The sequence below is a fragment of the Diplotaxodon limnothrissa genome, linkage group LG14 (genome assembly GCF_057381915.1).
Source record: "Diplotaxodon limnothrissa isolate DT_005_m linkage group LG14, D_limnothrissa_male_GT1.1, whole genome shotgun sequence".
NCBI classification, from domain to species: Eukaryota; Metazoa; Chordata; class Actinopteri; order Cichliformes; family Cichlidae; genus Diplotaxodon; species Diplotaxodon limnothrissa.
In genome coordinates, this window is record NC_140609.1 from 14,105,481 (window position 1) to 14,122,212 (window position 16,732).

General features: G+C 42.3%; 1 protein-coding gene across 1 annotated transcript in view; it reads left to right on the top strand.

Moving 5' to 3' along the window:
- dner (delta/notch-like EGF repeat containing) overlaps nt 1-16,732 on the top strand; it is a 76,338-nt gene that overhangs the window by 25,622 nt on the left and 33,984 nt on the right. Inside the window, exons 2-3 of the mRNA XM_085371236.1 lie at nt 13,860-14,204; nt 14,291-14,388. Of these exons, the coding sequence (XP_085227362.1) occupies nt 13,860-14,204; nt 14,291-14,388 (443 nt within the window). The remainder of the gene's footprint in view (nt 1-13,859; nt 14,205-14,290; nt 14,389-16,732) is intronic.

Consider the following 16,732-nt stretch of genomic DNA (forward strand, 5'->3'; position numbering starts at 1 on the left):
TTTACGGCTGGAGCTCTGAAGCTCACACGGACTGCAAGAAGCACATATGGGTATTGATGTATGAAAACATCCAACCAGTCACCCCCCCCTCCCCCGCCCCCTCCTCTGTTCAAGACTGTCGCAGGAAGGGGAAAAAGTCTCCAGGTGTGAATCTGAAAAGTGTCTGTGCTGACAGCAGAAGTGATGAGGCTGGATCATGAGGGGGTTTCATGCTGGGTGGTTTTCTGACTGATGGGTGTAATAAATCATAACAGCAATAAAGTCTGCCTGGAATACTGACAGGAAATCGCTGAACTCCTAAGGCAGAAGCTCAAAACAGCACATTACAGCGTCTTTGAATATTGTTAAGTTGATATTGTTGACAGGGCGGGACAAGGGTGGCGGAGTGATTACTTTTTCATTTGGAGAAGTGGCGAATAAATTTGTCATTTCTTCCGAAAAATAATCTCACTCGTCAACTTTTCGGTATCCTCTTACTCTAGTCAGACAGGGCAGCGTCGGACACTTGACAGCTTGTCAGTGCATAACATGACTTATATACAAAGACACACTTATTAAAGACTAACACTGACACTGAAGAGGAGATAGCTGGGGTTTCACCTGACCTGATCAGTTTATGAACTGCGGGAAGAATCCAATGTGTTTGGCATGCCAGCATGGCATGATGTGAGGTGAACATTGTTATGTTAAGCAGTGAGGTAGTCTTAAAGGAAATGATTTACTCTCATATTTGAATTTGTGACAGTGTAAAACTGAAGAACTGAATCCTCGGAGAAAACTGACACATTACATCATTTAACACGAAGTATGTAATGTGCAAATCTCTTCTGCCATGGTAGATGCTTCTGATCTTTTTATCTTTTTTTAATAATAGCACTGTTTTAACTCATGCTGAAAGATGGTCGCCAAAATGTGGTAATGTGGTGGCCCACCAGAGGGCTCCACTCACACCCAGGTCGGGAGGAGGGGTTCTGCTGGTTTTTGGCGCAGTGTGTCCAGATGTAGTTTGGAGATGAATAAAGTCAGAATGGAAAGTTACAGCTCTGAGTTTTTTAAATGGACTAACAATGAGGTGGAGTTGTTGCTGCGAGTAACACAAAAGAACAAAGTTGCAAAAGCGAGTGAGTGTTAAAGAATTTGAAAAAAGCTATCTGGAGCATGTACATGCTGATATTAATCTTTAATAGGGCTGTTAAAATTGAGAGCAAACAAAACAACTGCTGTATAATGCCCTCCGCTATCTTAGTTTAATTGGTCACATGATTGCATCACATGACTAACATGACAAACTTTTAGAAAGTCTCCGTTTTCGCTGTCCACACTGCGACGCAATAGCACCGTTTTCAAATGTATGCGTTTTCGAGAGCGTTTTCAAAACGCTGCGTTTTCCATGAGTGAAAACGCTGTCTCAGTGTGGACAAAAGGCCAAAACGGAGAGAAAACAATGCGTGAAAACATGTGGACGTAGCCTTAGGTTGGTAGGGAAAAAAGCACACTCTCTTTGAGGGTGAGGGGTTGCTGGAGGTTGCTTGGTGTTGATAAGTGAACCTGGTCGTGCAGAGGTGTAAGGTACTGCACTGAAAATCTCCTTACAATCCGGACTCCAAGTCTGATGCCATTAGCCGTTTATGGGTCCAAACTCTGCTTCAGTTCCCAAACTCAAACAAACACTGCAGCATCACTGCGAGTTACAAACTAAGTTCTTTCATCTTTAATAAAATGATCAGTGTGGCTGCTCTACCAGGTGTAACAATTAAGTTTAACATTCAGGAATCCATGAAAACACAATTTGTGAAGTTTAACGGAGTTAAAAGTTAGCAGGGAGTTTGCTCACTAGTTTCCATCTAAAGATGATATAGCATGTTCTGACTGAGGGATTTCTGAAAATTCAAAACGTACAGCTTTGCTATCAGTTATAATAGCAGACATAAATGAAGACAGAAAACTAAACAGTAGTAAGATTTGTAGGGTTACTGAAGTTGGGCTAGCTGGTGTATCATAGCGTTTCGTGGTGGCTAGCTACACAGCTATGGTTAGCATAATATAAACACATTAGCAAAGTGAGGCTGGAGGATGAACGCTAATCTTTTTCCACTCGATAAAAGTTAAAGTGAGGTATCCCAATGGTTAGGGACAAATGTAATCGCATGGCAGGATGCTGTAAACGGACCAAACTTAAGTCAGGAGAACAACTGAGATAATCCATCCACAATACAAGGTTAGTCATTAATATACTGCTGCATGGGCTGGGCTGTGGTTACATTGTAAGGTTTTAGAAAACTGAGCTTTAAAACGTGCTGCCGAATAGTGGTAATAAAAGCCAGAGAGGCCGACAGCGACACAGACTTTTTTAGGGGCTTGTTCAGATTAAATAGAACAAGATACAAAGCATTAAAACATGTTAAAAACACAACAGCCTTAATAAACGCAGAGTAGTTTGGATCCAGAAGCAAAGTTCATACGTCATCACTTAACAACCAGATTGTTTTGGTTGCTAACAGGTTTTCACGGTTTCCCATAGTTTGCATGGAGGACCCCAACTTGTCTGCATACAACTGCTCCCCAGGTGGTAGTGAAACTGAAAAGTGTGATGCAAACAGGAAACAGAGAACGTTTACCTTCAAAGTTAAAGTTGCACTTCTGAAACATGTTGGTAAGGCAAAACCTTTACTTTGATAGCAAACGTTATTAAATCTTTTCAAGTTTCATGAGTGTTGGGAAATTCGCTGACAAGTACTTGAGAAACAAGTCTGTGTCTGCCATGCAAACTACAGCCAGCTCTGGCAATGCACTAGTAACCAAAGCAATCACAGTGGGGGTTTTGGTGCAGCACCCGGTTGTTTGCAGTTGATTTCATGCAGTTATGTCCAACAATCACCAGCCAACCAGTCAGGGAATACAAATTTTTCTTAGCTGCAAGATGTTGTCAAGTCCTTAGCAACCAGTTTCTAGGCATGCGTGACTGAGGCATCAGTTCGCATTGTTAAAATTCAGCAGGAATTACAATTACAGGCACCTGAGTCAAACTCTTAATCTTAAACTTAAGCTGGATTCTGTCTTTACAACTCTACAAAACACGTGTCTAGTTTAAGCCTTTTCATCTTCATCATTCTGTCTCTTTATCAGAGATATTTTGCTTTGTGTTTTCACACAGTGAGACTAGATTTTTATACAATTAGAACATTTTATCTTCCTCTTTAGCTTTTAAAGTAAAGCAGAGGATTTACTGTGCTTAGTCATATTAGCATTTTACCACAGTGTGCTTTTTTCATGGATATCTAGCCTCACATTGCCTTCATATCACCAGCAGAGTTTATTTAGCAAATATCACGGCACCATTTTTATATTTCTTTTCAAGTTTTTACCAAATATAGACTTAAAAACAAGGCAAACATGTTATTCACAGGATTAGAAATTAACACCAGCTAAAGGCCCAGATCCCAAAATATACAGTGTGACTCATCGAGTCTTTCACTTTTTTGACAGTTTCTCGGCAGCATTTCCATCAGTTTATTGTGTTACAAAATGGGTGAGTGATTAGACTCTCTTCCAGAGATGTTGATCCTCTTGCTAACGTGGCCTGTTAAAATAAAAATCACCACTTTTCTGCCAAGGACAGGAGAATTTAACGCAGTTTTGCGTCACGAGAGAAATACCTAAAAAGACTCAAACCGAGCTTAAACATTTGAATTGTCTGCAAGACCCCACATGCTTCCTTTTCCTATATTCCGATTAGGAGGTTCGTTCTTTCTTGTCCATCTTTTATTAGAAGACAAAAACAAAGCTCCTTCTTGTGTCCAAGCCATTATCCTGAGAGGTATTCAGTATGGGCTCAAGAAGTCCTATGTCTTCATAACATATTTGTCTGAACTGCTTTCCTGCTTCCTCGTTTCTCGGTTTGCTTATTTTATTTTATGCCTCATTTGGTCTGTTTTTGCTTCTCAGCTGTATTCCCTCAGTCACTTGGCTCATAAAGCAGGAGTTCACCGAAGAAGACATTTCGAGGCTTTCTGTCTGGACAGCGGATCCAAAGGATCCAAACCAGAAGAGTCGTGTGAAGTGAATTTTTCACTTGATTAGGCCGATTCAGCGTGTATCGGCTTCATGGATTTCGGCCTTTTTTGTGCCGTGTGTACTGCGTACATTGAAAATCACTTTGGGCCCAAACCTCAGAAGAGAAGACTTCAGAAAGTACCGCAGGGAGAAATGGGTCCATTGAGGGATGATTTCCAAGTATTATTTTGTCACTATCATGAATTAAATATTTTGTTTTAGCTGACTTGCGGGTGCTCATTATGCACCGCACATTTCATATAAAAATGACTGCTGGCTACATGAAAGTTTAATTTGGTTCATCCAGCTAATTGCTGTGTGATTGATTATATAATTACAGACTGTTTGTTGGCTGTTGCAGTCACAAAGCTCTGGTTTTAATTCCCCAAACTGCGGTGATGCCGTGTGTTTCACAGCTGTCCGTCTGCAGCGTATAGTGCCGTAAAAGCTCTGTTTGCGTTTGCGGTGCTAAGTACACGGCCTGAATGTTGCAGGGTTGTATTTTCTCCTCAGCCTCATATTCCCTGATATTTGTACTGATCCTCTGAGATTACACAATGCAGAGAGAGCAAGCAAGAGCCAAAGACACTCTAGTTTTCTCTCTGTAGCCTTAAATTCAGCTAACAGCAAATGCTCGACAAAAAACAAAGAAGAAAGAAGATGGATCTAGTTCAGGTGCATCAATTTTTAACTTTATCACTCATTAGTAAAACATTAAATGAGAAGAATCGTGCAGACACATCATGCCGTAATCTCTGCTGATATTCCTTCAGATCAGATTGCAGCGAGAACAAATGTATCCAACGAGATCCTGATTCTGCTATTTGTAAACAAATGTTTTCATGAGAGAGAGAGCTGAAGAGAAACTGGATCCATTCTCCCTCTATGGAGGCCACGGGAGGCTGCTGACACCCTGACTGAGGGTTGTAAAATGGTGATAAACAGTCCAGGTGAGGAACTAAGTGGATTATAAGATGGATCATCTTAGGGCTGCTCAATTAATCGAATTTTAAACACGATTACGATCTGGGCTTTCAACGATCATTAAAAATGACTGAGCCGATTATTAGCCCCTCCCTCATTTATCCGCGACACCTTAAAGGCCGGTCCGTGAAAATATTGTCGGGCATAAACCGGCCCGTGGCGCAAAAAAGGTTGGAGACCGCTGATTAAGAGGACCCGAGGGAAGCTCGGAAAGCTAAGCAGAAGTTATTTGGAGAGTGACTGCCGTTGGTTGAAAAGAGAGTTTAAAAAAAAAACTTCAGTGGTGTTGCACACTATTTTATATTATTTTTTTAAAGTTATTGTTAACCCTTTAAAGCCGGTCAGAGCAGCACGCTCCGTTTTGCGTAACTATTTTTAAATCCCTGTAGAACCTGAACCGTGTAAGCTAGCGCAATAATTTGTTTTGCATATGAAACCGGAGGAGTTGTACTTACATCTGATGCCATCAGCTTGTCCTCGGTCACGGTTTCGTTCCACATATAGCTTTGCAAAAATTGCATAAAAAGCGCTTGCAGGAACAAAAACATAATATTCCAGAAACACGCTTTGCCGATCCTATCAGCTGTTCGTAACACTTCCCACAGTGAAATGATGCACATGCTGCTTTCTTTGCAAATTTGCAGCATAGGATTGTTTTTTGTTTTTCCTGCAGTATATAAAAATTGCTGTATCTCCAAAATAAAACTATGAAGACACTCAAAATAAATTTCCTGTGGTGGGAAACTATTTTTTGCAACTTTATTGTATTTAAAGTTTTGAGGGATAAACCTCTTAAATTTCTCCAAGTAGAAATATATGTAAACAAAACAAAAGCGATTTTCAATTTTTTTTGTAGTTTATTGCACTTTTTTGCAATTTATGTAATTACTATGGACTTAATGCATACATATTATTAAAATATGGGCTATAACAGTTGTATTGATGTATAGCAACTTGAAATGCTCCCACAAATGGCACTACAGCATGTAAAAAAAAAAAAAAAAAAAGCTCTGGTGGACTTGGTTCTATAGTAGGTCTTAAAGGGTTAAATAAATATCGTCAAATAATCGTGATCTCAATTTCAGTGAAAATAATCGTGATTATCATTTTTGCCATAATCGAGCAGCCCTAGATCATCTCTCTGCAGCATGATGGGACACTCTGGGCAAAAGAACCGATGAAGCACACTTACAGTACTGCCAAAAAACAAACACACAAAAATCTATCTATCTATCTATCCATCCATCCATCCATCCATCCATCCATCCATCCATCCATCCATCCATCCATCTACCAGTATCTATCTATCTGGCGCAGCACTGAGGCGCTTCTGTGTTACTATCTTACATTACAAATAAAGTACAGAGAAGTCTACATAAATGAAACTTATTTTTACCTTTTTGTGATAAGTGGTTCACTTGCTCCGTTGATAATATTCTTCACGTACGTGTTTCCGTCGTCTTTTTCGGTGTAATTCGCGGAACAAAGTGAACCATCAAAGTGAACCCCTGCAGTATTGTCATCACCAGCCACTCGAATGACTCGCACTTAAACAACAAGTGGCCGATAATAATGGTGAAATGGCGCACTCAGTCAGTTGTTGGCATTACGATTGGAGGCTCACATTAACTTGTTGAACTCTGTTTAGTTAAATTACATTTTTGAACTTAAACCCTTGAAAAGAGTCATTAAAACCACAAGGAAGCACAAATATTCCCCTCAAACCTGAATGCGATTAATAGTCTACTAATATTCTACTTCACATTATAAACTCGCCAGACACTTTATTAGGTACACCTTGCTAGTACCAGGTTGGATCCGCCTTTTGTTTGAGATTTTGGTCAATGCTGATATGATAACATCACACCTGCTTCACCTTCCACCACATCCTAAAGATGGTGACCGTGGAGGTCATTTGAGTACACTGCAGTCACGGTTACGTTCAAGAAGCCAGTTTGTAACACAATTCTCAGTTCAGCCTCTATGTTGCTACACTGACTTGAAGGATTACGTACTACTCGGTTATTGCACAAAATAATTTGTTGAAATCCTGAAAGCTTTGCACTTTTTGTCCAAAACCACTTTGCAGCATCACTTGTAATAGAGTAGCTGTTGAGTTATTATGCTTGATTCTTCCTTATTGCATCACCTTTTCAAATAACACCCGTTGCCCTCAAACACAGCAAGCTGCAAAACAACTTAGCGACTCAGCTCGGCCCCCTGGTTAGAGTGAAATAACAAAAGCTTTGGAACATTTATTAATCTGTGTTGAGTCTTTTCATACTCTCTGAGGTCAAAAGGTACAGTAGCTTCATATTGTGTAACTTCTTGCTCAAGTGCACTTCTGCCGTTCACTCTGAGCTTCTTAAAAGACTCGAAATGTTCGAGAACCCATTCCACAACCTTCACAGTTAATTTTTCATGGCAAGTAGTATCAATATTTTCAATATACACTACGCTGACTTCTACATTCTTTACATTGAGAGTTACCAAATGTTACTTCCTGAGGATGTTTCACAGCCCACACAAAGCCAATAAAGAGCACAATGAATATAGACATCGGCTTTAACAAACATGCAGTTTCATGTCTTCCTAACTGCTACAGCTCACTGACACAGCTCGTCAAGTCATCGCAGCATCAACGTTTGCTTCCTTGTCACGGTGTCAGAAGAAGCCGTTAGCGATGTAACACTCCCTCGTCACACCTCTGTTAATTATCATGTTAAGTTGTGGCGATACACAGATAAACTGCCACTGTAAAGCATGAAGACAGACCGTGCATACTTCCCAGGTTTAGTTAACTACTTGCGTCAGCTTCTGCAAATACTGATGCATCACAGCAGTGACATGCTTACTTTTAAGTAAAACTTTTGCTCACTTTCCTCATGCTTTTACTTTCTTTCACCTCTTTGAATCTCCAATTAAACAATAATGTTCAGAAATATATAATGTATGTATGTACATGTAAATGTGTCCCCCCACCACGGTTGGAACAACATGCATTACATTCCAAAAGTATTCACTCGTCTGCGTTCACATGCATATGAACTTGAGTGACAGCCCATTCTCAATACAGATATAACAGCTTCAACTCTTCTTGGAAGGCTTTCCACGAGGTTCGGTGTGTTTATGGGAATTTTTGACCATTCTTCCAGAAGCACATTTACAGTGGGGCAAAAAAGTATTTAGTCAGCCACCGATTGTGCAAGTTCCCCCACCTAAAATGATGACAGAGGTCAGTAATTTGCACCAGAGGTACACTTCAACTGTGAGAGACAGAATGTGAAAAAAAAAATCCATGAATCCACATGGTAGGATTTGTAAAGAATTTATTTGTAAATCAGGGTGGAAAATAAGTATTTGGTCAATAAGAAAAATACAACTCAATACTTTGTAACATAACCTTTGTTGGCAATAACAGAGGTCAAACGTTTTCTATAGGTCTTTACCAGGTTTGCACACACAGTAGCTGGTATTTTGGCCCATTCCTCCATGCAGATCTTCTCGAGAGCAGTGATGTTTTGGGGCTGTCGCCGAGCAACACGGACTTTCAACTCCCGCCACAGATTTTCTATGGGGTTGAGGTCTGGAGACTGGCTAGGCCACTCCAGGACTTTCAAATGCTTCTTACGGAGCCACTCCTTTGTTGCCCGGGCGGTGTGTTTTGGATCATTGTCATGTTGGAAGACCCAGCCTCGTTTCATCCTCAAAGTTCTCACTGATGGAAGGAGGTTTTGGCTCAAAATCTCACGATACATGGCCCCATTCATTCTGTCCTTAACACGGATCAGTCGTCCTGTCCCCTTGGCAGAAAAACAGCCCCATAGCATGATCTTTCCACCCCCATGCTTCACAGTAGGTATGGTGTTCTTGGGATGCAACTGAGTATTCTTCTTCCTCCAAACACGACGAGTTGAGTTTATACCAAAAAGTTCTACTTTGGTTTCATCTGACCACATGACATTCTCCCAATCCTCTGCTGTATCATCCATGTGCTCTCTGGTAAACTTCAGACGGGCCTGGACATGCACTGGCTTCAGCAGCGGAACACGTCTGGCACTGCGGGATTTGATTCCCTGCCGTTGTAGTGTGTTACTGATGGTGACCTTTGTTACTTTGGTCCCAGCTCTCTGCAGGTCATTCACCAGGTCCCCCCGTGTGGTTCTGGGATCTTTGCTCACCGTTCTCATGATCATTTTGACCCCATGGGATGAGATCTTGCGTGGAGCCCCAGATCGAGGGAGATTATCAGTGGTCTTGTATGTCTTCCATTTTCTGATGATTGCTCCCACAGTTGATTTTTTCACACCAAGCTGCTTGCCTATTGTAGATTCACTCTTCCCAGTCTGGTGCAGGTCTACAATACTTTTCCTGGTGTCCTTCGAAAGCTCTTTGCTCTTGGCCATGGCGGAGTTTGGAGTCTGACTGTTTGAGGCTGTGGACAGGTGTCTTTTATACAGATGATGAGTTCAAACAGGTGCCATTCATACAGGTAACGAGTGGGGGACAGAAAAGCTTCTTACAGAAGACGTTACAGGTCTGTGAGAGCCAGAGATTTTCCTTGTTTGAGGTGACCAAATACTTATTTTCCACCCTAATTTACGAATAAATTCCTTACAAATCCTACCATGTGGATTCATGGATTTTTTTTTCACATTCTGTCTCTCACAGTTGAAGTGTACCTCTGGTGCAAATTACTGACCTCTGTCATCATTTTAGGTGGGGGAACTTGCACAATCGGTGGCTGACTAAATACTTTTTTGCCCCACTGTATGAGGTCAGACACTAATGTTGGATCAGAAGGCCTGGCTCATAGTCTCCACTCTAATTCATCCCAAAGGTGTTCAGGTTGAGGTCAGGACTCTGTGCAGGCCAGTCAAGTTCTTCCACACCAAACTCCCTCATCCATGTTTTTATGTACTTTGCTTTGTGCACTGGTGTGCAGTCACGTTGGAACAGGAAGGGACCATCCCCAAACTGTTCCCACAAAATCGGGAGCTGAAATCGTCCAAAATGTCTTGTTATGCTAAAACATTAAGAGTTCCTTCTACTGGACCTAAGAGGCCGAGCCAAACTCCAGAAAAACAACCCCTCACCATAATCCCCCCTTCACCAAACCTTATAGTTGGCACAGTGCAGTCAGGCAAGTACTGTTCTCCTGGCAACCACCATACCCAGGCTCGTCCGTCAGACTGCCAAACGGAGAGGCGTGATTCATCACAGCTCTAGAGTCCACTGGTGGTGTGCTTTATACCACCGCATCTGACATCTGATTTTATACTCCTGTGGCCATCAACGTGATTGAAACACGTGAACTCAGTGATTTGGATGACTGAGTAAAACATGTTGGCAATGTAGTGTGTCTTCATGTGTGTGTGTGGCATGTCTTTAAAAACAGACTCATCCAGCACCTCCACCAGGTTAAATTGTGGCTGTCAGTGCTTAAGTATTGTGGTTGTTTCCCTCCATCCAGCTGTATTGATCTTTTCTCCTCAGGGCGGCTATCTCAAATTAGCAAATAGATCACAGCACCTTGAGAAGCAATTAATTTGGCCTCGGAGGATCTCTTTGCACTGTGTGTTGGAGCATGTGGGGATATAGATAAAGGAGCTAATGTGGGTTATTATCAGCTGCTTAGAAGAAATTGATTCACATGGTTAGCCAGACCCCAGGCATATGAGCGGTCTGGTGCAGCAGAACAATCAGAAAAATGATGCAGGAAGACACGTAAAACACGAATAGCTAACACCAAGCATGTCAGGACATCATGATCAATCTGATATAACTCTGCAAACCTGTTTTCAGTATATGCAGCTGATAAGAGTGATACTGGGCAGAACTGTGCCCACAGAGTCACCAGCATCTACGTACTGAAGTGATAAGAGTTACTGCACACACCTCCCCTGTCCTGGTAAAAGATCTGATCAGGCAGATAGGTGGTCTGTTTTAAATGCTTGTGAATCTATTCCAAGGCTAACTTACACGTTACAAAAACAGACTAAGGACATTTTTATTGAATTAATCAACTGCAGCTCTACACCTGTACAGCTTCCATTGGAATTAAGAGTGTAAGCAGCAGCCAGGTGCTGCTGATCAAATGCACTTGAGTAAATGATGAGCAGCAAGTGTGAGCACCTCCATGAAAGCAGATGTTCTGGCGGTGTGCAGGTCTGGAGCGTTCAGGTGTGTGTAAACACAATGCTAAGAAGGAAAAGCATCAGCAACATGCTCAAACTATTACCTCCCTTTAACAGTCTGGGAAGGGTTATAAGTCCATCATTCTACCATGAGAAACATCATTTGTCAATGTGGAAGCCATAGATGTCCCAGGAGTGGACATCTGGGTAAATTCACCCTAACAACAGACTGTGAAATGCTCAGAGACAGCAAAAAACCAAGAGCTACATGTCAGACTCTACAGGCCACAATTGTTCTGACAGTACAATTATAAAAATACTTAATCAGTATAACTTATTTGGAAAGGTTTAGACTTAGATTTTCAAAATTGGATTTGAAGAACCACAAGACTTCTGGAAGACTATCCTTTGGACGGATGACATAAAACTGGAGATGTCTGGTTATAATGCACAGGGACACATCTGGTGAAGTCCAAAGACCATCATACCAACTTTCAGCACGGCGGTGGAGGCGTGGTGATTTGGTCTTGTTTTGAGATCCTTGCAGCAATTGAGACTACTATGAACTCTGCTGTATACCAAAATATTCTAGAGTCAAATGCAAGGCCATCCGTCTGCTTGGCTTAAATTGGGTCATGCAATAGGACAATGATCCCAAGCACTGCAGCAAATCTACAACAAAATGGCAGAATAGCAAAAGAATCAAGGTGTTGTAATGGTCCAAAGTCCAGACCTCAATCGAAGTGCTGTGGAAAAACTTAATGAACTGAAGCAATGTTGTAAAGAAAAATGGGCCAAAATTCCTGCACAATGGTGTGACAGACGGATACAGTAATAGAGGAAATGATAACTGCAAGTTATTGATACTACGAGGTACTGAATCCAAGGTGTGTTTAGTTTCTCTTCTTTGAAAAACTAAGAACATCCAATCAAGTATATTGTCTTTTTGTAAGTGAATGAACAGATTTGGAACTTTTGTTTTCCAGATGATCTACTCAGCATCAGAAATTTTCAGACAAAAATGACCAAATCTCCACAGCTGAGGAGCTGGAGGCATTCACTGCAATATTTCTGTAGATTATTATCAACCAAAAAAACATTGAATAAATTCTGTTGGCGCTAACGCAGTCGTACAAATGTAGCAAACATCTAAACCTGACAGTTTTTTAAAGAAAGCTCAAACACGAACTTAACTTTATAAAGATAATAATGTTCACTTTGATCAACCCTGTCAGAGAAGCATTGCTATAACTATCTCTATACTGAGGCTTTAGCTTGAGGTGCTTCATGCTACTAGAATACTAGAAGACGAGGCAGCGCAGGATTGTATTACCTCTACTTTCAGCCTTGGAAAGTCTTCACAATAAGCGACAGGGATTTTTTTTGTCATGCAGGTTTTACCTCATTGGGTCTGGTCCTGTTGTGCTGTGCTTGAGCACATTTCGTGCAGCCTGGATGGAGACATTTGGGATGGAGGGGGGAAAAAAATCAGGAGTGACACACGAAAAAGGTCATGAGCCGGACTCTAATGCTTCCTGCAATAAGGCAGCATTGCTGTTCTCTAAAGGTTGATAAACTCAATCCCCGGTGCCGTCTGAGTGCAGATAAGAGCAGCAGACTGTGCAACCACTGCTGAGCAGCTCGCTGGGACTGCTGGGACTCTCTGAGCTTCGGAGCAGGGAAAGTTTGATAGAAGCATTGCTTGTAAAAACCTGAGAGAGATTAGCACTAATGAGCTGTGACTTGCTTGCGGAGAGAGTGGACTGTTAATGATGCCTTGTTGTTCTGCTGCTTCTCGCACATACTTAATGCTCACATCTTTATGCACTGAGGGTTTTTGGGGTTTTTTTTTGGTGTGAGCATCATTCCCCTGCCTCTGTTCACCCTGATTTTCTGTTTTCAGCTGCCTTTAATAAAACTGCATCTACATTCATTCATATTAGACAGCTGGAGTCACAGATACCTGAGGATGTTGCAGGGAAATTGCTTTAAAAAAGAAAAAGAGGCAGCGGGATTAGAGAAGGCTCTGAAAGCCAAACACAGTGTGAGACAGCGAGCTTCATAAACGCGGCTTTGTCCCTTTTCACCTTCAACATCCACGCCTCAGTGTTTTCTCCAAATATGATCAATTATTGATGGGGGAAACCAGCATGAAGGAGGCTGTCAGGGTGCATTTTTCTCTTTGCTGCACGATGAGGGGGAAACCGTATTTTGGGACAAAGTGTAAGTGGGTCCATGCTGTGAGAGTGGAAGAATAAAATTATATATGCATAAGAAGGGATGGAAGAAAAGCCGTCCCTCGACAATTTACTGGAAACAAAGAGTCCAAAATTTAATAAAAGGTAAAAGCAGAGATGAGGATATAAACAGGGAAGCTGAGTCAGAGAGCAATAAAAGAAGACGCTGAGCACCGAGGGAAAAGGAAATGATGAGTGCGAGCTTGGACTACTTATAAAATGTCCTCCACATCGTTCAAGGGCCCGCTCCGAGAGCCCATTAAAACAGAAGCTGACTACTCTGTTGACCTTTTGTGATTTGGATGTAAAAAATGATGTGGAGGCAAAGAAAGAAAAAAACGAAAGGTGCTCGGGCAGTGAGGACAGCAGTGAGAAGCATCTGAGTGTTTTTCGTTCTGTTTCTTCCTCTTGATGTTTTGCCGGTTATTTATTTTCTCCATTATCTCAGTTTTTCACAGACCCCTGTGCCAGCAGCCCCTGTCTCCATGGAAACTGCAGCCAGCGCAACGGCAGCGAGGAGGGGGAGCAGGCCTACACCTGCGAGTGCGCCGAAGGCTACGAGGGGGAGAGGTGCGATCAGGTCCTGCTGGACCTGCCGGCCGCAGACTGGGACCCCGCCACCCCCTCCGCTCCTGAGCTGGCCACCCCAGTCGCCTCCACGACCACAGCCGCCACTCAGCCGCCGCAACCGACCACCGTCCCCACCACCACAACGCCGCCTCCTCCCACCCTGCAGCCATGGCAACCCAAACCTGGGCAGAGGTTGCTGGTAGTGCCGTGGGAGGCAGACAGGGTGAGATAAATTTAAGCTGCTGTAGAGCTTAAATTTAAAAAAAGTACAAAGATTTCATGCTGTGTGGCGATGCGTGTGTGTTTCAGGTGACCGAGGGTCTGCACTGTGTGAGTCCTGAGCTTTGTGAGCTGACATCAGGAACTCTGACTCTGTCTCTGGAGGTGCCTGAAGAGACGGCTGTAAAGTAAGAGTACCATCAAGTACCTTTTATAACTCATTGCTGTCCCCTTAGAGCAAGCTCTGATCAACCAGAACCACAGCCCGCAGGGCGAGCTCTACCTGTGGGGCCTTGTTTATTCATCTCGCTCTGTTTCCGCTGTATCTGTCTGGTTTCTTTTAACTACTCGAGAGATGCCGTTTGCTCAGCAGACAGAATGACAGCTTAATTAAATTTTCCCAATAGAGATTCAGAGACCAAATAAACTTGCTTGGGAATACGAACCCGGAACATGTTTGTGTACATGAGAGCTTCTGTAAATTCAATAAACGCACACATTCATCCAACTGAAATAACATCGATAGCAAAAAGACAGTTTGACACCAGTATTGTGTTTTAATCATGTGTTGTTGCTGCTAAATTACTCCAGACTAATATTAACACAGGGACTACGATTTCTTTCTTTCTTTCGGTAAACCAGACTTTAAAGGGCTTGGAGGTTAGCCCTTTAAAGTCTGAGCTGTAAAATAATGGCCAGAAAATTCAGATTTTTTTGAAAATGGAGTGTTTATTGAACCTTCTGCCTTTTTTTCATACCTTGGTTCATGTGATGAGTGGGTATAAGTGGGTCAAAACCCTGTTAAGGGATTACCACTATGGTTTAAATACCTGGGACTCTCCATCTTTCAGTTTTAGAGGTGACGAAACTTAAGATGAGAAACATCTTCCTGAAACTTAAAGAAGTCCAGTGCTTTCTTTCCAAGCTCCTTAGACTCCCATAACGTGGACAACTGAGAACCTACACAGACGAAATAGCGCTGATTTTAAATAAACTAGTTTTCAACTAATCGTGAAGACACTGCTTCTGTCTGCTCAGCTGTGGCATGCACTACACTGCATGTAATACACACATGAGAGTACGAGAGTGTTGCGAACACTGGAGCTGGAGATGCTCTGCTCAACAAACCATGTGATGACATAATTTCAGAGTTCCCTAAGGATAGTCTTTTGCTTTTTATGCTGTGAAAAAAGTCTGTTTCATATCAGTGCTCTATCTGTGATAGGCCACTGTCAGCCAATAATATTGACAAATGTCTCAGGCATGCTCTGATGGAAACACCTGTTTGTGTGCAGTGCTTTGGAATGATTAGTCTTCTTCGATCCATCGTGGGGGAGGGCTTCAGCATATCCCAGCTATCACAGGCCGTGTAGACAGGTGGTCAAAGTATTTTGTAGTGGTGCTATAATGGGAAAAAAACTCCCGATAAAGGGGTTTGAGCTGTATGTATCCTAAATCAGCTATTTTCCTGCCCTCATAATTCAGAGTGCTTAGCAGTCTAGTTGTAGCAGCAGTAATTTTTTATGTTTTTTCTGATACTTACAACTCTTTCATTTACAACCAGGAAAATTTCCCATCTCAGCTTTTTGTAATTACCGCGTGAACAACATGACATGAACTTGTGGCATTAGCTCAGTGATGTGGAAATGCCCTCAGGAGAGAGTGTTGTGGGGAAAACTTTCACCTACAAGTGGCCAGCGATAGCTTTTCACCTCTGTGTTATGTGAGCACACAAACACCAGAATCGAGCTTAAAAAACCATCTCAGCAAAATTAGCTCAGCTCTTTGGCTCCTAATCAGCAAGAGGAACAACAAAGCACGCTGTCCGGTATATCGGGCGCATAATTATCATCAAGATACATTAAAATAGATTCTACTTTGTGCAGCCTTTCATCTGCATACTTGCATGCAGAAACTTTCCTTGGAAACCGAACACAGCTCAAAGATTTTTAAGCTAATTGCCTCCCACTTGAATCCCCTCGTGACTCGGCTCTTGCACGTAAGACTTTGGCGTTACGTGACTGAAAGTGCGTTCTGTATTTTCGGAGCTTGTTTGCTCGCAAACTTTCTTCCTCTTGCTCAGTAAATAAGGGTCAGTGAATTATGCTGAAGGAATGGTCAAGGTGAATGCTGGCGGTCCTTTATGTAGAACCTCCTTACATATTGCAGGCACGACTCGGGCCCCTCATCACGACCGCAGACCGAGAGCTGCGAGTTAATCAACTGCTGCTGCTTTGTTTTCATACTGTATAATTGCACATGACATCTGAACGCACGCCCAGATGCAGGCAGTGAAGGTCACTCTTACAAACCTGACGCACCGCACTTAGGAATGAAGCAGCAATCCCAAAGTGGCATCGATTTAGAGATGCTGATAGTATGATGATGAAGCTTCAGATCCCAGAGAAGCCGGAGAGAGTAGCTGTCATGTCTCTAAACAGACGTGCGTACGCTGAACCTGAGTATCACTCGCAAGACTATGAACTGTTTTAATGCAAGCGCTTTGAATTAATAATAATCACTCTAGGTCAC